Raw genomic sequence first — 22,780 nt, 5'->3', positions numbered from 1 at the left:
AGCCCCAGTTTATCAACCTTTACCAACCAAGGTTTTCCCTCCCTCCCAAACAACGAGGACCAGAAACTTGCACTTGTGCTTTCTTTACCGTTCCAAAAGTCCACGAGATGACTCGAAGTTGCGTGCCTCCAGTCCTAAGCCACCCCAGACGCGTGGAAGACAAGTGAGCACACTCCCTCCCCTTCTAGACACAGCCGATGTCTGTCTGTCTGTCTGTCTGTCTTTAATGCTAGCTTTCTGAAAACAGAGCTTCAATGTCTGAACCTCTGAAAGGCTGGTACAAATCTACTAGAAACCCCGAGCCCCTCATTCCGGGTGTGTGAGATCATAGCTGTAGTAGCGGTGAAGACAAGGCTTTCTCTTCTGTTACCTGTTATTACCACTACTTGATATACCGGGGCTTAGTTTCATCTCAGCCTTTCAGATAACCCCCGCCTTTCGCACTCACGCCCCCCACCCCAAGGCAGCAGGGGCCACTTTCCAGACGAAGGCTGGAATCCTATATACCCTTGCCTGGGAGTAAGTGCCACTGAACTAAATGGGCGTTACTTCTGAGTAGTCATGCCTTGGTTTGCACCGTAAGGAAAGGTTCCTTCCTTTAGGCTTAGATTCAGAAGAACCGATCGCGTCTCCGAAAATACGTGTTCGATCCTCAAAATCCCGCACGACTTTAATAAATAATAATAATAATAATAATAATAATAATGAACTCCTGACTATTTCCCGTAGTAATCCTAATTTAAAGGACAGAGACCCGGGGGAGGGAGAGAAACCCCATTGCTAAGGAGACGCCGCCGCAGCGCAGCAAAGAGACGCCGCCACGCGCTGGAAGCAACAAGCCGGTTTTTCCTCCCACGGCTGGTTCTCCAGCCTGAACCGATCTAATCAATGACACCGAAGCATTGGGGATTCTAGCCCCACCCCCGGCAGCCTGGCGCCCGCTCTTCATTGGAGGCCGGCCTCGGAGGCAGGTCCCTTCCCCCTGGCCGCGATTGGTTGGCGGGGAATCAGTATCAATGTTTAAGCAGCGGCGAGAGGCGACTGGAGTCAGTCAGCGAGAGGCGCCGCGAGTGAGAGAGGCAGGCGGAGGCGGGGGGCGCCACTCGAGCCCTGCGAATGCTGCATAAAGGGAGGCGGCGCTGCGTGATCCTCCCCCGGCTCTTCCTCCAGCCAACTGTTGCACCCGCCTCCGGTTTCCCAGCCTTCGCCCGCGGACTCGAGCCGAACTGGATTTCGCCCGCTGAGCGAGCCACACGTCTCTCGCCCGCCGGTCGACGACACTGACCCGTCCGCGAGAAAGAGAGCGAGGATCTTTGAATTAAAAAGGGGGAACCACCAAACGCGCATCGTCTGTCAAGAGACTGCAGGATGCGCTCCTGGCAGACCGAGCTCCGGACTTGATTTTTATCGTACTTCTAAAAATAAAGCGACAGGATAACATAGCGGCCGCGTAGACGTACATCAAAAGCAGGGCCGAAACTTGTTAGATCTGTGGCTGAGATGTGTGTGTAGTGCGCGCGCGCGTGTTGCGTTCTTCCTCCCCTCCATCTGAACTCTGGATGTTTCACACGTAATACTAAGGAAAGGGGCACAAAGATACTCCTGCCAAACCGCTTCTGGGGATTCCAGTCTGCTTTTTTTTCCTTCCCCCCGCGGGATCGTCTGGGCGTGGGGGGCGGGCAAAAAAAAAAAAAAAAGAGGCATAATAAAAGTGGATCTGGGGCCAACACCCTAACCCTGCGATCCCCCCTCCCTCGGTGTGGATTTTAAAAAATTAAATAACAGCTCTTTCCTCTACCACTCGATGCTTCTGATATTTTAAATGTGTGTTCTCCGATCCTGCCCCCTCCCCCAGGCTACGTGTGTGTGTGCGCGCGCGCGCGTGTCTCCGGAGCCAGGGAAGCTGCAGCTCTCGTCTGTACAGGGAAGCAACGTGAGGCGCTAGTGACTTGGCTTTTGATATTTTTATTTTTTTTTGCTCAGCTCCATCTGACTCACCCAGGCGGCTTGAAACACCTGCAATTCTGACTGTGGCTTCCATTGATGATGGCCGGGGGCAGAGGCTGTTCTCTGAAAACCTGAAATGCAGGCGATCATCAATATATAAAGGGAAGGTGTGTGTGGTTTTTTGTTTTTTAATTCTCCAGCAAGCAGCAATAAAGCGTTCCCCCAGACACCCCTCCCCTCCCCAGGCTGCCTTAAAAAATGTCTCTTCCCCATCTTGCAGACACTCCACACGTATAAAAGCTTGCAAAAATGCACCGCGGAACCATAGTGGCTGCAGACGCTTAATTTTTGTGTATGTGGCTTTTAAGAGCGAATTCTAATCACCCCCACCCCCAAACACCACCAGATTTGAAAAGATTTTAGCCCGGGCTAAGCCGTGAGCTCCCCGTGAAGAGGACAAAAGTGGCATTTGCAACGGGGAGGCGATGGAGGCGAGGAAGAAAAGAGGAGCGATTGACGGCGCTGCCTTGTGAATGCAAAGGCTGTTTTCCCTTTTAGGGAGAGACTCCGTGCGTGCGTGAGTGTGAGGGAGGGTGCGCCTGTGATGTCTCTCCGTCTCCCCCACCCCACCTCTCTCTCGCGCGCTCGCTCTTTTTAATCTATGCGCCCAGCCATGAGTTGCCTGTTGATTTCCTCTTGACTGGCAAGACAGAGAGGGAGGCAAGCAAACTGAAATTAAACTGCATCGAGCAAAAAGTGCAAAGCTCCTCCAGACACGCACAGAGGCAGCAGCGAGAGGCGGGCGATGTGGTCGTGGTGGTGGTGGCGGCGGCGGCGCCAGCAGCAGCAACGGCGGAGGCGGCGGCTCCTGATCTCCCTCGCAACCCCCCCCAGCGTGCTTTTGACGGGGCTGGCTTTTTAAATTTTGAACAACCCCCCCTCCCCCATTTTTCCAAGGGATTGGCCGCACATCGGAGGAGGGTCGGCTCTGGAGGGCTATCTTTTTTTTTTTTTTAAATAATCCTGCTAAAGAAGAACCAGGAGGGAAATCTGGTGTGTAGGAACTACAAATCCGGAGGGACTTCAATATTTTGAATTTTGGACACGGCAGTTTCCCTCCCCTCTGATTATTATTATTTTTGGCATCGTAGGAGGCGGCAAAACGTGTGTGTGTCTGTCTCTGTGGTGTGCGAGAAGCAGGGCGATTTCCCGATGGCAGGCAACGAGATGCGGCTCTCCGCGGCAGCCAAGCAGGCGAGATTATATCTCTAAATGCAGCAAAAGGCTCGCTGAAAAAAAAGCCCCAACAAGCCTGCGGAACACTCAGACGTCGCTTTCCACCTCCCGCCCCACCCCCTTCCACCCGGCAAGACTTGGCCGAGTGACTGTTCTCTCCCCCCACCCCACATCACCAACTCGGCTCTTTCTTGCCCCCCACCCTGGTCTCTCCAGCGATCCCAAGCTGTTTACAAGTCGTCTTGGATCAAGAAACCCCTTCCTTTAAAGCACACACGTACAAACTATTTCTATTTCCCCGTATCTTTTGGTGGAATTCATTGCCGCCGTGTGTGTGTGTGTTTTAATCACTATTATTTGCGGATATTTCTCTCTTTGGTCCCCTCCAGAAAAGCAGCTGGCTTTGTTATTTGCTCATCCCTCCTCCTCTCCGAAGTTGGACAGAGCAAGTGGAAACTGCAGCAGGAAAAAGGACGAGGAGGAAGAGCGAGAGGAAAAAGATAAGCCCCCTTTGACTGACCGCTGGCTGCCTCGATCTCCCCCCTCATCCCTTTGCCAGCTCCATCCATGGTGGCGCCGGGGCTCTGCGGGGCTTTTAGAGCAACAGGTTCTGGAACTTGAAAAGAATCGGCGAAAAAGGACGGGAAGCCGGGGGAGGGCGGAGTGCGAGCGGGAGCACGGCGGACGGCGAAGGTGGAGAAAGGAAGCCAGGATCGCGAGCAGGCGGCCTCGTTGGGTGGGCTTCAGCGCCGTCCATTGGGATGTACCTTTCAGCCTGGTGCTTCTTCCTCTGCTGGGCTCCTGCCCTGACGCTGAAAAACCTGAACTATTCGGTGCCTGAGGAGCAAGGCGCCGGCACGGTGATCGGCAACATCGGCCGCGATGCCCGGCTGCAGTCCGGGTTGCCGTCGGTGGAGCGTCCCCGTGGCGGCGCCAAGTCCACCTTCCGCGTCTTGGAGAACTCGGCGCCGCACTTGCTCGACGTGGACGGCGAGAGCGGCTTGCTCTACACCAAGCAGCGCATTGACCGCGAGGCGCTGTGCCGCCGGAGCGCCAAGTGCCAGCTCTCCCTCGAGGTCTTCGCCAACGACCAGGAGATCTGCATGATCAAAGTGGAGATCCAGGACCTCAACGACAACGCGCCCGCCTTCCCGTCCGACCAGGTGGACCTGGACATCTCCGAGAACGCCGCGCCGGGCACCCGCTTCCCGCTAGCCAGCGCGCACGACCCGGACGCCGGCGAAAACGGCCTGCGCACCTACCTGCTCACCCGCGACGACTACGGCCTCTTCGCGCTCGACGTCAAGGCCCGCGGCGACGGCACCAAGTTCCCGGAACTGGTGGTGCAAAAGCCGCTCGACCGCGAGGAGCAGAGCCACCATACGCTCGTCCTGACGGCGCTCGACGGCGGCGACCCGCCCCGCTCGGGCACGGTGCAGCTCAACGTGCGCCTCATCGACTCCAACGACAACAGCCCCGTCTTCGAGGCCGCTTCGTACGTGGTGGAGCTGCTCGAGAACGCCCCCCTGGGCACCGCTGTCATCGACCTCAACGCCACCGACGCCGACGAGGGCACCAACGGTGAGGTGCTCTACTCCTTCAGCGGCTACACGCCGGAGCGCGTGCGCGAGCTCTTCAGCATCGACCCCCAGACGGGCCTGATCCGGGTCAAAGGGAACCTGGACTACGAGGAAGGGGGCCTCATCGAAATCGACGTGCAGGCCCGCGACCTGGGGCCCAACCCCATCCCTGCCCACTGCAAGGTCACAGTGCGCCTCGTCGATCAGAACGACAATGCGCCCACCATTGGCTTCGTCTCTGTTCGACAGGGGGCTCTGAGCGAGGCAGCGCCTCCGGGCACCGTCATCGCCCTGGTGAGAGTGACTGACCGCGACTCGGGCAAGAACGGGCAGCTGCAATGCCGGGTGCAAGGGGATGGCAGTGGCGGGGACGGAGCGGTGCCCTTCACATTGGAGGAGAATTACGACAACTTGTACACTGTGGTGACGGACCGACCCTTGGACAGGGAGGTGCAGGACGAGTACAATGTCACCATCCTGGCTAGAGATGGGGGCACCCCCTCACGCAACTCTACCAAATCCTTCACAGTCAGGATCCTTGACGAGAATGACAACCCACCCCGCTTCAGCAAGAACCTCTATGTGCTGCAGGTGCCTGAGAACAACATCCCAGGTGAGTACCTGGGCTCTGTGTTGGCCAAGGATCCAGACCTGGGCCAAAATGGCACAGTGTCCTATTCCATTCTGCCCGGGCATGTGGGCGATGTCTCCATCTACACCTATGTCTCTGTCAACCCCACCAATGGTGCCATCTATGCCTTGCGCAGCTTCAACTATGAGCAGACCAAACATTTTGAGTTCCACGTGCTGGCCAAAGACTCTGGCTCCCCCCACCGTGAGAGCAACGCCACCGTCCGCGTCACTGTCCTCGATGTCAACGACAATGCCCCCCTGATAGTCCTGCCGGCCCTGATCAATGACACTGCTGAGCTGCAGGTCCCCCGTAATGCTGGCGTGGGGTACCCCGTGGGCACGGTCCGTGCCTTGGATAGTGACTTTGGGGAAAGTGGGCGCCTCACCTATGAGATTGTTGAAGGCAATGAGGAACACCTCTTTGAGATGGACCCTACAAGTGGGGAGATCCGCACGCTGCACCCTTATTGGGAAGAGCTGAGCCCTGTGGCTGAACTCGTGGTTAAGGTCAGTGACCACGGGAAGCCCAGTCTGTCGGCGGTAGCCAAGCTGATTGTCCGGGCTTTGGCTGGGCCTCTGCCTGAAGCAGGTGAGCCCCAGGTGAATGGCGAGCAGCACCGGCGGCCACATTGGGACTTGTCGCTTCCCCTGATTGTCACCCTGAGCACAGTTTCCATCATCCTCCTAGCTGCCATGATCACCATTGCCGTGAAGTGCAAGCGTGAGAACAAGGAGATCCGCACCTACAACTGCCGTATTGCCGAGTACAGCCACCCTCAGCTGGGCGGAGGGGGTGGAGGAGGAGGTGGGGGCGGCAGCGGCGGGGGCAAGGGCAAGAAAAAGAAGATTAGCAAGAATGACATCATGCTGGTGCCCAGTGAAGGGGAGGACAGCCGGGGACCCCTCAACGTCATGAACGTGGTGAGCAGCCCTTCCTTGGCCACATCGCCCATGTATTTTGACTACCAGACACGCTTGCCCCTTAGCTCACCCAGGTCTGAGGTGATGTACCTGAAACCTGCCTCCAACAACCTGACTGTACCGCAGGGACATGTGGGTTGCCACACCAGCTTCACAGGGCAAGGGACTAACGTCAGTGAGGCTCCCCCGAGCCGGATGTCCATAATACAGGTAGGAGACTTTTAGAAATACCCAGAACTCCCTCACTGCTAAGTTGCATTTTGTGTCCGCAGTGAAACCTGCTGAGAGGTATCCCTCAAGGTATCCACAAAGATGAGTTGGGTCAGGAGTCCAAACCTACCCGATTTGGGCCTTATTCTTGCATTAGTTCATTGGTAACAGGGTACATTAGGAATGAGGTCAATTAAATAATATAAATTAAATAACATCAACGCATTGCAATACTGTGAAATTGGTGCACATTTTCTAAGGCATAAGACCAATGTTTATCTGGCCTTTCAAGATGGAAAATTGATCAGAGTAAGGGTGTTTTTTTCTACAGGTTTCACTGTAATGTTCCTTGGGGGAAGCAGGGGAAGGTTTGATGAAGGCCCATCACTTGTTCCTAAGTGGAGAGGGTAGATGCTGTTCACCTTAATAAAATAATATATGGGGCTTTAATTATTTAATTTGAGGACATTTGCAGGTGCAGTGTATGTCGCTCTCCATTTGTGTTTGTCAAAATTGAACTCTTATTTGCAAAATGTATGTTTTTAATGTTTAGAATGCCCTATTAAAATAAATACATAGATATACACATACAAATATTTATTTTGACACAGAGAACTTGGGACTCCACTGCTCCTGCTAGCATGGATAACAAAACTAAGCTTTCTTTTCTTTAAAGCTGCAGTCAAATGTGCTAAATTATAGTATGGCCACAATCCAACCAAAGTTACACACTTCAAAGATTTAAGCAAGTTCCTAATCCTTTTATTGAAGCCAGTGGGATTTCAGTGTACTTAATATAGACTGAATTGAACCCAGTATGTTTTCAGCTCTGTTTGGGGGGATTCAATAAAAAATAAATAAATAAATAAATATTAAAAATAAATAAATAAATAAATAAATGAGAACATACATTGTGCTGTCAATTAGCAAAGCCATATTTTTAGTTAGCCTGAATCAACATTTTGATTTTTTGATTTATGCAAGCATGCAAGTTCCTCATTTGATAACTGCAAATCAAGTGGTGACATGTGTGAATGGACCATCATAGATTGAACACTACAGAAATAATTTTAATATCACCTCACCTCACATTATCTCAGACACAGTGCTTTTCAGTGAAGTCCATTCAGGCATTCAACTGCCAGTGTTACAGTGTTCAAGAGTCTAGAGATGCACATGGATGTGTAAACTAGCCCTTAAATGGTTTAAGGTGATTTTAAAAAAAAAATTACACTGAAAATACATCTGGGCCACATTGTGCCTTTACTTGTAACTGAAGGTTGAAGTCTGTAGAATGGTCGTGATCTAGCCAAAATCAAGCACTTGTAAATCCTGTAGATTATAGCAGTAGAAATCTAAGCATGTACCTAACTTTCCCATTGAAATGAATGGATTTTAATCATGCTGAACTTTGGCAGGATTGTGTCCTGCATTTTACAGGCCTCTTTACTTGTCAATGAAGGTAGAACCTTGTAGAACAGCTTTTAATTTACTTCAAGGAAATTAATTATTTTCTTAAGGGGGAAAAGTCCTTGGTTTGGAATAAAGCTGAGGTTACCTCCCAGGGCCTGGGTATTTCAAAGCAGAGCCTCCGATTTTTATAGGGCTACTCTAGAGTGAATTGGGTTCTAGATCGTAGCTCGCCAGACAGGTCTAGATCCCATAACAAAAGACAGAGCACAGGGCTTACATTGAATTCGTTTAACTGAAACCAGAGGGCTTAATTGGGATGTTCCTCAGGCTATGGAGAACCAGTCTACACTTCATGCAGAATGAGGTGGTCACATTCTAGACTGCACTACTTCAGGTTGCGGGTGGGAGTTTGTATTTTGAAGGCTCCTCTACATTTAAAACGAGCCTTCTGTACATGACTAAACTGCTGTGTACATGACAGGAAAAGGTTTAACATACAGCTCTTTTTGAGGTGCAGGAGCATTTAAAAAATATCCCCCCCCCAAAAAAAAAAATTCGAAGTGTTATAGTTCAGAATTCTACCACCTAATTTGGCATACTGCGTAGATCAGATCTATAGCATTAGGTCTGCATTGCTGTTTTATACAACTTGTTGATATAATGTTGATTTGTTTTTCTTTATAAATATTAGTAGTTATGGGATAATGTCCTTCTTAAAATACAATCCAAGTTCTGGATAATGGCTATTAAAATACATTGGCAATGTCATATGTTTTGTCCTGTGCTGCTTCTAATATGCTGTACTGAGTCACAGGGGAATGATCTGAGTGTATCAAAAGTGACACAGACTCATTTTATGTTCCAAGAGTAATGAGGGAAAGCTGCTCTCTTGTTCTTGATGCACCTAAAGGAAATTCATAATAGACTTGAGATTTTCATTCTGCACCAAAGTTACTATTTACTTTCTATCTGTTGCTGCAGTCCTGTAAATGCCATTGACAGCAGGGAGATTTATTCCTTAGTAAATATGTATAGGATGGGGCAGCAAAAGTCCATTTCTCAACCTTCTGTCCTGCTCTAAGCAACATTCTGTCACTCGCTAATGTGACCAAGAAACAGAAGCTAAATTGTGGCTCTGCAGATTGGAGCAGGTTTCACTCCCACCCCAATGGTGCTGCTGAATGGTTGATGTCCCTTTTCATTTCTCCTATATAAGCAACTAGTTGCTGTTCATTCCTATGGGGACAGGTAACACATGGCACTTAAGAACAGGGTTCCAGTGAAGGCCAACCCCCCTGCCTCCACCAACCCCCCCCCCCGCCTCCACCAAAAGAGATCTCATGGATTTCCAAACCCAAGCCCTCCATATCCCTACAGTATATTTGGCCTTCTATTCACACTCATCATATCTGTCTTTATGATGGGTGCTTTCCTAATCTATCATTGTCCCACTAAAGACAAAGACTGAAATAGGTTGCAGGCAAGGAAACTATCTGGCAAGCTTTAGGCCCAAAATTGTCAGCAGTGATCCAGCAGAGTTAGGTCTTTTAATAACTGTATACCCCCATACAAGGTTGCCTTGAACTATTCTTCAACCCACCGTTGAGTTGTGCTACAGAAACAATTTCATTTTATGCTTATCATGAGTGTGTGTTGCTATCAATTAGGTGAGCTGAGCAATACTCAAAATCTGAAATTGATTTTAACAAAAAGTGACACTTGGAGAAAGAATATTAGGTTAGGGCAGAACTGAAGGTAATTTGATTTATAATTCATGCATTTAAAATGGATTTTTTTTTTTTTTACAGTGACACTTGTTTAAGTCATGTCTTTCTTAAAAATGTAAAATGGAGTAGTCAGAATATCAAATCACTCTCCAAAAACTACCCCAATCCCCAATCCATTTTTTTATTCATTGTAATAGTTACTTAAATATAGAGAATTATATTTTGCTAAAACAATGTAATATCTATCTAAAGCAAACACAATATGCATTGATGGTACTGGATCATTAAAGATTTTAATATAGTATAAAATACCAGCTGGTAAACATGATTTCTTTTCTTCTTTAAAATCAGTGTATACTGTATAATATCAAATATTCTTTGTCCTGAGATTTATATAAAACCGAAAGAGGAACTGCCTCCCTTAAAAAGGTGTTCTATGGTTTATGTTAAATTCTTAAAATGCTAACCAAGGACAGGAAGTACTGTAATATCTGATTACACCTATTGGGTGTGCAAAATCTGTAACATAGCATGACACAGCAAGAGAACTCAGTTAATGACTAAATTCTCCCTCTTTCCACTTTGGAAAACTGGGGTCACAGAGGACATAAATAATAGCGGCTAGCATTACGTATTTTAGAAAAAGTTAAGATATTCCAATCAAGTGGCTAGATGGCTAATTGCAGAGGGGTACGTGGGTATGAGACTCATTGTGGGCAAGTTGAATAGGTACTACCAATCCACCCAGCTAGTAATGAAAATCTGAGACCAGGGGTTAAAGTTAGAACCGTAGATCTTTAGAGCTGGAAGGGACTTTGGAACCCTCTAGTCTGATACCCAGCTCAGTACAGGACCCTTGCACCTACAGCATCTGTGACAGATGGCCTTTACCTCCAGTGAAGATTGTTATTATTTTTTTATGGCAGCGAATGGGCAGAAATATAGCCTTTCTCTTTTTTGGCATGGAACTGCTGTGATGGGGAAATCTTCACCTGTTGACTTTCTCCTTGTCATGCAGCTTGCTAAAGCTACCACTGGTTAAATGCTTCTGGCAATCCCAGTTAAAGTAGTCAAAGGTAGTTGGATAAAGTGTCAGTTAAATAAAAACCCTTAGAAATGGGTATTCTCTTGTACACATCATTTCAGTGGGCCAGTATACCTCAATAGGTCCTTTTATGCAGTAAAAATAATGTGTTTGCTGTTTTTGAGTTCTTTCCTTGAAACTCCAGGTGTTTTTTTTAAAAAGCATGAGGCTGCACTATCAGGTACAAGAGCCAATTTACACATGTAGCAGAATCATGTGGTACAGCTTTTCTTAGACTGTACCACTTCAGACTGCAGGAAAGGGAACCTCATATTTGAATGCCCTCTTCTGTGTGTTGGGCAGTGAATCCTCCCAGCACAAGAAAGCAAGTTGATATGCTGGATATCTATGTGCTGAGAGGGTTTTTTTTTTTTCTCTTCGTAGAGCATCCAAGAGTGCTGTATTAGATTCTAATACAACACTCTTTGATGTTACACGATGGGGAAAAGAAAAACCTCTTTGCACATAGAAATAATTAGAATATCTGAAGTATTATCAGTGATGTTTATATTGTAGAGTCAAGTTGCACTATGCACCACACCACTGAAAGTAATCAAAATGTTAGAGCACTTCCAATCAAATGTAATTTGTATGTGGTTTAAAGAGTGAACACCCCCCATACATATATAACTGAATCCTTTAAATCTCCATGCTTTATAGCCTTAAAAAAAGTTCTTGTTCCTCAGCAAAGTTCTACCTGAAAGGCTTTCTAATGATTTATGTGTCCACGTTTTTGCATAATTACAGAATGTAGTGCATCTTTGTAGTGCTATACTTCTAGAAGAGTTAGTGCTCAATCCAATGCATGTTTAGACAGTAAAAAGTCCTACAACTCCCAGCATTTCCCAGCCAGCATGGCTGGCTGGGAAATGCTGAGAGTTATAAGACTTTTTATGTCTAAACATGCATAGGATTGCACTCTTAATGTATTAAAAGTAATAAAATCTAAAGAGTGGCACAGCGTGGAAAATCAGTGCAGGGTAGAGAGTTCTGATCTATTCCCTTCACTTTTGAGATGAACTCCCACAGGAATGTTAATGCTAGCAGTCATGTCATAGATTTACTAGCTTGTGTGCCTTCCCCTGGTTAGGTAATTTCCTGATGTGCTATGAGGGAATGATCTAGGTAGCCTTTTCACACATTCAGGTAAGACAAAGAGAGGGAGGTGTGGGGGGGAAAGTACAGCTTTTCCCTTAGTTGTGTAATATTTTATTAATGTGCATATACTCTGGGCTGGGGAGATTGTTGAGATAGAGTTGTACTTAGGTAGACTGAAAACTAAACGTAGGCACATATGGGATGGCTTTTGAGTATAACAGCCTTGCATACTTCAGTGATTAGCACAGAAACTAATTTTATGGTCTGTAACAGGTGGCTGGCATAAACAGTACATTCATCCTGTGCATGTTTACTCTGAAGTAAGTCCCACTAATTTCAATGGGACTTACTCCCATGAGGCTGAATAAGGTTGTAATTGTAATTTCCATCCATAAAAATAGTGCTTTGTTCTTTATCTTTTCACAACAAGCTGTCCCTGCTCTGTGTATTTTATGCTAAACTATAGCATTATGTGCAGAAGCCTCAGGCTCATTCATGTCCCCCTCCTCATCTGGTGTGGCTGCAAAAAGGTCCATTTTGAACACCATTTTCTGGGTTTCATACCTGAACCCAGAACTGTGGTTAATCTTAATTATGGTTTAGGGGTCATAAACCAGGATCATAAATCATGGTTTAAATTTAGCTTGTTTCCCTAAACCATGGTTAAAACTAATTTGTCTCAGTTTGGTCATAACAGCGAACTGGAATCAGCTGAAAAGGGAAGCAAAAGCGTCTGATCTCCTCCACACAGCTGTGCTGAAGCAGAAGAGGGGAGAAGTTCATGAGTCTGAGGCTTGGTCTTAACATAACTCTAAACTATAATTTAGCATTACCTTGAAACATAGCCAGTCTCTCTCTGTCTCTGTGTATAGGTATAAACCACAGTTCTTGGATTTAAGCCAATGTATTTGAAGTTAGCGGGGCTGTATGAGCATTTTTAATTCACTGGGCTACGGATTAGCCTATGGATCAAAACTTCATCACATCCCTGCATCATACAAGACTCCGCATAATGGCAGAGCAAGAGCAACACTGAATCAGGGTTCGCAACATTTTCTTGGCCCTACTCCTGTGTCTTTGACAGGCACTCATGTCTGGAGAATTAAGCAAATCCTTGCCTGGAGATAAAGTAACTGGAAAAGCTTTACCTGCTGAACTTCTATATGTCAGAAGATGTAAAGGCACAAGAGCAGGGCCAGTAGGAAAAGTGGCACCCCTACCCTGACTCCAGAAAAGGTCTGCACAACTTTTGATAACCTCTAGCATTTCCTGTGATGAGGGCTGAATTTACACACAGCAGTTTTACCATTATCATACTGCAGTGATAACTGTTGGTGCCCACTGGTATCATGTGCAGCAATAGTTATTAATGCAGAATAATGGTAAAACTGCTATGTGTAGATGCAACCCAAGGGGCTGCAAAAACAGGGAGGGGGTGGTTGTCAAGTACCTGGCAGGCCAAACATAGTAAATGATTGGTGGATTAAATTTGGCTTGGTGGATCACAAGCTTTGAATTCCTAATGTAGACATTGAAGGTTGTAGCAGTTGTTTAGATTTACTCTGGAGAGTCATCTCATGCCTACACAACTTGGGACGCACGTTGAGACCACCCGTACAAACACATACCCTTTTGCAATTCCAGACAGGCAACGAAACCAGGAGTTTTATCAAGTCCTTGGTGGGCTGTCGTTAGACATACATGCCTAGAGGACTGTATTTGCCTTAGCTCACTTTGTGAAGGTCTGAGCACTCTGGTTGCTCATTAGCAATGCCTTGTGGTTGGTTTATAAGTGGTTTGTGCCATTCCACCTAGTTTTTCCACTTCCTTGCTCAGTCTCAAATGTTACATTTGCATACAAGAAAATATCTGCGCGTGCAAAAGATATCAGCTTCAAGTTTCCTTCTTTCTCCAGGGCAGGTGGTGACAGACTGGTAGGATCACCAGCCTTTCATAGTCCTGGGCCTTTAAGAGTGGCCTGACCTGCAGAAACAAGTAAAGCTTTTCCCACTACTTGATTTCCATGCAAGCAAAAACTTCACCTCCTTAATTTCTGCATGTCAGGTTGCTCTGAAAGGCACAGAAACAAAGGGTGGGGGGAGGAAAATCTGTGGTAAACTTATTAATTCTATGTAAGGAGAATGGTCTAAACTGTTTGGAGCTTTTTAGGTTAGGGGAAGAAATACAGTGACATGAGAGAATGTTTGATAAATGTATAAACGGAGCAGAGATAGGTATATTTTATCTTCGGCATAATTCTAGAACTCAGGGTCAGCTGGTTAAATTGATTGGCACTAGATTCAGGACAGAGAAAGGAAATAACTTATTCATACAAGCTGAGACAGCCCAAGCCATTTTGCTGCCTGAGGCAAAGGACAAGATGGTGTCCCATCCCTGTTCCATATACAGAATTGGCAATTGAATCTTATTTCAACAGTGGAAGTGGGATAGTGTCCTCCCAACTCCTGAGCCAGCAGGCTAGTTTTTGGGACCGAGGACACAGCTCTGTCCTTCAACAATGAGGGACAGCCAGGGAGTCCAGGAGGAACAGTTTGGAGGTTGCTAGCCCCCCCCCCCCCCAATCTGCTTCACCTGACGTGATTGCCTCATTCTGCTTAATGGTAGAGCTGGCCCTGCACATAAGGCATAGTTATCTTCTGGAATTCATACCACAAGATGCAGTAATGGCCATTACTTAGATATTTTTTAAAGGATTAGGCACATTCATGAAGGACCAGTCAACCAGTGGTTATTGCTGCATGGGTTAGCTAACTGAAACCTTCATGTTCAGAGGCAGCATAGTGCTAAATAATGGATAATGGAAGCAAACAGTAGGAAAGCCTGATCTTCATGCTCCCAGAACCTAGCTTTGGAAACAGAATGCAGGTTTACATGGACCTTAATCCGATCCAGCAGGGCAGTTCTTACGTTCTTATACAGATCTAGTTATTTAAGTAAGGCAAGAAAGATTTGTGTTTCCTTTCAAATGCAAGCATATTTGCATGTAAAATCCAAAGTGAAAAAAAGTGTGTGGATAACTGCAATAATTTCATGGTAACAGCAAACTGACTTGTTGGTGTGTGTGTGTGTTTTTTAACTTATGGCAAATAAGTCACACTTCTTTTACTCTACGTTTCTGAAAGAGATGAAATACTTGATGGATAAAGGGAAAGCAGCAGATAGAGGTTCTTTAAAGTGACCTGACAACAGCATTGAAAACTATCTACATATGCAGGTTGTGTTGATGATCATAGAGAATATTTACAATTGCACTTGTGGTGTGTTGCGGAGAGATTTGTAAATATAGCAGGAGTAGAGACAGAATAAGAGAACCATGGCTACAGCTTTTTATTGAACAGCAGCAACAAAAAAGCCCATTTTGCAAGAAACTCTCAAGCTGAGAATCGCCATGGTTTGCTGTGGTAGGCAGTCCTGTAACATTTTAAGATAAAGTACAGATCGTTCGCAATAGTTGCAGGCACCTGATGTTTACGATGTGCCAACAGATTACTGTCAAATCCCAATGCAACCTCATCACCAGGTGTCCCTAGTAGCTTCTGAGAAGAGAAGAGACTTCAGGGGGGGAAGAAAAACCCCATAAGCTGTGTTCACGCTGTTCGACTATGTGCTATTGTTACACTTCTTGCTTTTAGAAACTTCGATATGCCTACTTTGAGGACACTGCAACAGAAAAGAAGAGAAATATTTTAAGGTGCTGTGTTTGCATTAAACATCTAAAAATACAGCATCAAAAGAGCCAGATCCTTCTTAATTTTGTGTATATTCTTCACTCATGTGGCAATTTCCTGTTAGTTAGTGGGTGTTAATGACACTTACTGACAGTGACAGATTGGATGTCCAAGGTCTTCATTCCCTGTTTTGGAAAATAGAAGAAGAAGAAAGAGGTGGCAGCACTCAGGACACACATTTACTCAGAAGTATGTGCTACAGAGTTCAGTGTGCCTTATACCTTAGCAAGTGTGCCTATGAGGACTGCAGTCATACCGTGGAATAGTTCTGCCTAAGACAATAGGGAAGCTGCATTGTAGTTAATGTGAAGATTGCAGTCTGCGCAGGACCAAATAAAATGTAGAAGGCACTAGATGCAATGATAAGAAAATCTCACCAAAGAAGCCAGACCTTCTCACAAACGTAACATTTCAAAATCACCTTTTAGATAGTAAATAGAATTCCATTGAATACATCCTGGTGTTTTCACTGCTAATTTTTCATTGGGTATGATAATACTCAAAACAGGTATTGCACTTTAAGGAATTTCACTTACACTATCTCAGTAATCCTTACAATAGTATGGTACAGGGGACAACTGTACTATATGTCCCTTTTACCAAATGTAATGGTGGTGCCTGGTTCAGACAATTGTCTGAAGAACAGATTGCATCTCTTCCCTCCTCCTCCTCCTCTTTTGCACATGAGAGGAGGTGAGTGAAAGCTTCCACATTCACTTCAAAACAGTTCTGCATTATGTCTAAGCTTGGGGACCTGCAGTTTGTTTTAACCAAAGTTAGTTGAGAAATCAGGATCTGAAATTTGATTCTGGTTTGTTTAAACTAACTTGGCTGGAACACACCACAGTTCCATGAGTTTGGACCTGATGTGGATCTGTGGTCTGTTCTTCAAGTGAAAGCAGAAGCTCTCACTCTCCTCCTCGAGCATGTGAAGGAGGAGGAGTGGGGACAGGAAACACATGCGCTTAAGGCCCATCACAACTCATTCCTACTCACCTAAACTGTGGTTTATGTGATTGTCTGAACCAGGCCAAGGGCTTGCCTCAGACCACTCAGTGAATTTATCACAGAGAGAAGCAAGATTTGAGCTAAGGAGTTCCTGGTTTAAAAAATCTCATAGCCTCTTTTCTACACTGCTACTCACAAAGAGCAGCTGAGACATCTCAAATGGTAAGGACACATTAACGGTTACAAAGGCACCTCCTATCCTTGCAATGTCAGGATACTACGAGTTCCATTAATGTGTGATGGCGTTAATATATCTGGTTTGGGTTTTTTTTTAAATAGCAGCCATGATGGGAGGATCCAGTCAGGGCCAGGACTGAAGAAAAGGCATTGCAGGCGCCCCCAAGTGTTCTTCAGAGGAACTGCTGTTTGCTCTGGGAGGGAAGCAGTACGTATTTCTTCCATGGGCAAATGGCACCTTCCAGGGGGTGGTTTCTGTCAGGTGCTGAAGGAGATTAAACTTGGTGAACCACCAAGCCAGCCCTCCCCTGTTTTTTGCAGTTCCAAGCAGGCAGTTTATCAAACTCTGGTAGGCTGTCATGCATACTGAGTGGGCTGTTCTGTTTGGTGGGCCGCAAGTTGTGCAGGCCTGCTCTAAATTCAGTTCTTCACCTATTTACTACTTGCAAATCAGCCAGCAAAAAGAGATTCCATAATATCCCTCAGTAGTTGGTACCAATATTCAGCTGAACTGCTTGATTGGCTTTATGGTATGTATTTTCCCTCATGATGGAGTTCACTTTTTCTGTTTGCAAAAAGCTAACCGGCGACTGTGATTGAAAATACATGCTACATTTCTTAAGTTCCGTGAAATCCATTGACAAAACTGTCATGGTTTTCATTGGCCAGGATCTAAAGAACTGTGAAACTATTTCTATGAGTCCACTGGGGCTTTAGACTTCCCCCACAGCACCCATCATGTATGCTGCCCTAGAAATTGCTTTTGAAACTGGGCAGCTTCAAAAGCAATTTTTCATAGGTCATGTGTGTGTGTGGGGGGTGTCAGCTGTTAGAGGGGGAGGGGAGTTAAAAAAATTCACTGGGCTAGGGCAAACCCTTGGCATAAGCCTCAACAGCTCATGGGATCCATTATTTCTTTGTATATTAGGCTCAGTTCCTGCTGCTCTTGATACTGCAGCACTATTCAGTGACCAGCTGAGTGGGAAACCCAAATCTGTGAGCCTGGCTGTGGGTCCTATTTTTAAACGGAGTTGCTAATGCAGTTTACAGCATCCCTGCTGCACACTTTATTCTATTTGGGTCTGCAAGTAAAACCAATAACAGTAAAGGCTTAGTGATATAGCTAAATGTAGTTCAGGGTGTTCAAAGCACTTCAGGCTTATTATTCTCTTGTAATCCTTACAATAACCTTGTAAGGTAGGTCAGTGTTACTGGCCTTACATAGGGGTAGTGGGGATGGCTGAGGCTAATTAATAGTGGTCACCTAGTGAGTGCATGGCAGATGCATTATTTGAACCTTGGAACTTGCTAGTAGCATGTAGCTCAGTGTCTTAGCCATTACACATCCTCCATCAGAATAACTGGCAATAGGATAAACTGAATTTCAGAATACTGAAAGTCCTGATCCTCAAGGTGTCAGCCATAACTCTTTGAAATTGTGTGGAGCCAGTGTGTTATAGTGGTAGAATGTTGGCCTAGGATTAGGGAGACCTGGATTCAAATTCTCCCTCTGCCATAAGGCTCACTGGGTTACCGTGGAGCAGTACCTAATTCTTGCTTTACCAGCATTCATTTTTCCACCCTAACAGTGGCCATCCTCTCACCATGTGCTGATCAGCGGTAATGGGAACTAGTGTGATAACACACTTATTATTACAAGCATTTAGCATTCTTGATGACATCAAAGGATTCTGCATGCCTGTATCTCATTTCTTATGAGTTGGTACACGGGACATATTTGCATGCCAGGCATGACATTCGTTTTTCTCTTCTCTGACGATGCTCATATGTTGATGTCATATGAAGGTCCACCATGTTTCCAACCCTTTTTACAACAGGCGTATTGAGTCACTATCTGGACAACAACTGAAATCATCTTGACCTCCTGTGCAGCTATTTTACATGTGCAAATCCATTTGCATTCAGGGACGGCTCAAAGATTTATTTGTTTATTTATTTTAGCAGGGCAAATTAAGCAATGTGGGGCAAATTAAGCAATGTGGGAAATAAACCAAAGGGGAACTGCTTCCAAATGATTGCAGTAATGTGTGGGAATGATAAATTGTGACTTGAACCAGGGCCCATATGGGTCTGCATGCTGCCGGATGATGCTTGTAAAGCAGGGGTGAGCAGAGTTCAGGCTTGCAAGATCTACTTTTTTTTAATTACTAGAACCCTGAGGTCCACCATCCGGAGCCAGGGAGATATTTGCTAATAATTAAGGAACAGTGTGCCTCTGAACACAGGCTTAGATCCTTTCACACAAAAATCAATTCCTGGATTTTCTCCCCCAGCATTCTTTTCAGTAATCTAATTTGGATGGTGGTGGGAAGCTTCTTAATTGTTGCTGTTGTTAGACAATTGGGTTTCGGAAACCTTTGCTGATCTACAGCAAATCACTCAGAAATATACCAGTAGCTCCTGATCTACCTTTTTGCCCACTCCTGTTGTAATGAGGCACTCCAGGCTGCAGAACAGAAGATGGAAAAAGAAACGGTATGAATCCAGTCTCCTCAGCAGTAACTTCCCAAACTGCTTATGGCTTAGAGCAGGGGTAGAGAACTATTTTCTGTCAAGGGCCGCATTCTCTCAGGGGACCATGCTGGGTGGAGCCAAAGGTAGTGGTGGGTGGAACCAGAGCTATGAAGCAGAGCTATGTCCTCTCTTTGCCACTCCCTTATCTCTCTCCATCTTTCTGATATCTCCTCTCTCTCTCTCTCTCTCTCTCTCTCTCTCTCTCTCCCCCTCCTTGCCTGGCAGGCTGCTGGGAAAAGGATGGATAGCTCTTGCTAGAGGTCTGAACTGATTGCTTACAGAGGGCTCTTGAGATTAGACTGAGAGCTGCATGCAGCCCTAGGGCCACTGATTGCTAACCCCTGGATAAGAAGCTGTCTTGTACAGGGTCTGTTCATCTAGCCTAGTATTTTCTGCACAGACTGGCAGCAGCTCTCCAGGATTCCAGTCAGAACTCTTTCATATCTTGTTTCCTAATCCTTTTTAAACTCAATTTGGGATTTTATTTTATTTTGCATGCAAAGCATGTCATCTCCCTCCCCTCAACTGGTTTTCTCCCTCACTTGGCCCATCTTGACTACAGAGATTTCCTGGACATGCAGGTCTGGACGAAGTCTTGGCTTTGCCTATTTGTTTCTCTGCTTTCCTGTATCTACTCCTCACCACCTGTCTTTAGCTACTACTAGTCCTGATGGCTGGCTATATGCTACTTCCAATGTCAGAGGCAGTATGCCTTTGCACACCAGTTGCTAGGGAACACGATCTGGAGGGTGCTATTGCACTGATGTCTTGCTTGTGGGCTTCCCACAGGGAGCTGGTTGGCTATTGTATAAACAGAATCCTGGACTAGATGGACCTTGGTCTGATCCAGCATGTCTGTTCTTATGACCCTCCATCATATTCGCCTTGGACAGATATCTTGACTTTGATCCTGACTAGTGACTGGACTGCCCTTTCTACATGATGCCTAGAACCTCTGGCCAGACAGGTTCTCCTGTCCCTGCTACCAGTGCAAAGTTGCTGTTCTTTGGTCATCCAAATCTGGCAGTCTCCTCTTGGCATTTGGAATGGTCCTGAACCTTTGGTGATATAACAACTTGGACAGTTGCTAGAAGAAGCTTCCTTGCTGCACCATTTTGGCTCCCAGAGTCCTTAGAACTGTTCAGACAAAAATGCAAGGTGCAGATGTGGCATACAGGTGTACAGCTTGCATGCGCAAAGGCTTTATGAGGAACAGGGAGTGTCATACTGCTCCTCACTCCACATGTTTACACATGGATATATTGCCTGAACAGGCCTGCTACACCAACCCCATCTCTTGCAAATATTGTCAGGATCTGTTTTGCTTGCCTTCAGCAGCCCAGTTCCTTATGATGCATGGATTGCACCTTGGTTTCTCTCTCCTCATGCCTTGGAAAGCCAGCCCTCCTTATTCTGAGTCCAGCGTTGGGGGTAAAAATGGTTGTGGGGATTGACTCAGAGACATGTGCTGAAGACCCAGATAGATTTTTTCCTCAGCCTTTACTGGGGTACTCTCAGAGTTCGAGAACCTGACTTCGAGAAAACATTATACTGTATGCTAGAGGCTTGCAGCTAATGAAATTAGGTGGTCAGGTCAAATCAGTATGCTCATTTCGGTCTCCCCTCCCTACTACTTCTTGGATTTGGCAGTCCCCTTAGGACTGTGAGGTTCACAGTATGGCTGCAGTGGGGGAAGCAACATCTGGCCGAATTAAAACTTCTGTACAATTAAAACTTATATACAGTTGTTAAAGGTAGAGGAACCTTTTCACTGTCTGCACTTGGAATCAATGCATCATTGGACTCCTGACCCACAGCCTGAAGCTCCCTTTCTTCAGGAATACCTATCGCCAGTTGTCTCTAGGCCTTATGTGAGGGTTTCGCGAGACATATATTCTCCCTTGCCTGTCCGTTCTTTAAATCTGTTCCTTCATTCCTGTCCTTAGCTGCCTTGCTCCTGACCCTGCTTTTGCCTGAGTTCTTTCTTTTCCATCCCCAAACTCAGCAATTTTTCCTCAACAGTTAGTGTGTTTGTGAACTTTCCAAGACATCACTGCAGCTTAGGCAACTGCTGGGGGAGGTTTCGTTGTTACCATGTTTTGGCTGACACCTCTACAATGCTGATAGTTATGCTTTAATATTTTTAAAAAGTGGGGGGAAATACTGCTTTTGATGGGAATAAATGATGTATTTGAAATGAAAGTCCACCTTATTTAATCAGCTGCATCACTGTTTGTTTTCTCACGATAAAGAGCTGCTTAATGTGCTGAAAAAATTGGATGTTAACATTATTTCTGAACACCACGCAGAGTTTTCCAGAGATACTTAACCATGCTCTGATCCAGAGATACTTAAGATACGTAAGTTGTGTGGGTGACCATTAATATGTGAAGAAACTCTGCTGAACATAGTAGACTTAAATAGCATATGAGTACTGAACGACTGAACAACAACATGAATTCCTATTCTGCATCTGGAGACAGCTGACAGCATTTTCATCTGCATTATATAGAAAGTGTGGGGAACATATTATATCAGACTTTCCCAATCCAGATCCATCCAGATGTTTTAGACTACAGCTCCCATCATCCATGACCACTGGCCATGCTGGTTGGGGCTGTTGGGGTTGTAATCCCAAACATCTGGAAGGACCTAGGTTGGAGAAAGCTGCATTAGACAGTGCACATCCAGGTGCCTTGAGCGTCATATCTCTACCAGTTTTCTCTCACAGCTGCACGTATAGGTCAGCTTTCCATTGCCCAGCATCAGCTTTACTGGCCTACACCCTGTGGAAGACAGGTACTTAGATTAGCCTTTTTTTTGTTTGTGGTTAGGAAGCTTTGCCCTTGCAGGACATCTGCTCCATTCCTCTCCCTCCGCCCACACATTGCTTGGTAATGGGCCTGATCCTGCATTTTCTAATCTGAGAAAGAAATACTGCTGATCCAAAGTATGCTCAGATTGCAAGTTAGTCCTCTGAAAAATGTCATACAGAAATTATTCTTTAGGTTAGTATTAAAATAGAAAGACTTGGCATATTTTAATAGTAGTAGTAAAAAGTAGCACCCAGTGTTTTTTAAAATGCTTTAATTCTGTAGTAATTTTTTTTCAAAAAAACTAGTACTAAAGGTAGTGTCCCAGTGTTTTTTTCGTTGGGCACAATCCAGTGGAATGCTCTCACCACTGAACGCATGTTCTTGCAGCACTTATTCTTTCCAAGGTTGCTCTCACAGGAAAACACGATTGTGCTTATGAGGTGTCTGTCTGAAGCCCTTAGGAAATATTTTAAAGCACTTTAAAACATTTTCCCCTGCAACCATGAGGATTAGAAAGCTGCAAAAAAAAAAAAAGCAATGCTATTTTTCACAATGGATTTCTTAGTTTAGACTTTAAGAAATCCTACAGGATTTTAGTTTTTGTTTCCTGTAATTGCTACCTGCTCTTGTGGCCTTTACTTTTGTC

The 22,780-nt window shown here is 45.7% G+C and overlaps 1 protein-coding gene across 1 annotated transcript in view; it reads left to right on the top strand.

Moving 5' to 3' along the window:
- The first annotated feature begins 3,944 nt into the window (after nucleotides 1-3,944).
- PCDH17 (protocadherin 17) overlaps nucleotides 3,945-22,780 on the top strand; it is a 189,601-nt gene continuing 170,765 nt past the window's right edge. The window contains exon 1 of the mRNA XM_084841842.1: nucleotides 3,945-6,527. Coding sequence (XP_084697968.1) covers nucleotides 3,945-6,527 — 2,583 coding nt within the window. The remainder of the gene's footprint in view (nucleotides 6,528-22,780) is intronic.

This window comes from Heloderma suspectum, chromosome 3 (genome assembly GCF_057233095.1).
Source record: "Heloderma suspectum isolate Gila_16-S chromosome 3, 16-S_ref, whole genome shotgun sequence".
Classification (NCBI taxonomy): domain Eukaryota; kingdom Metazoa; phylum Chordata; class Lepidosauria; order Squamata; family Helodermatidae; genus Heloderma; species Heloderma suspectum.
Note: the sequence above shows the minus strand (reverse complement) of the source record. Positions and strands in the feature narration are given on the sequence as shown.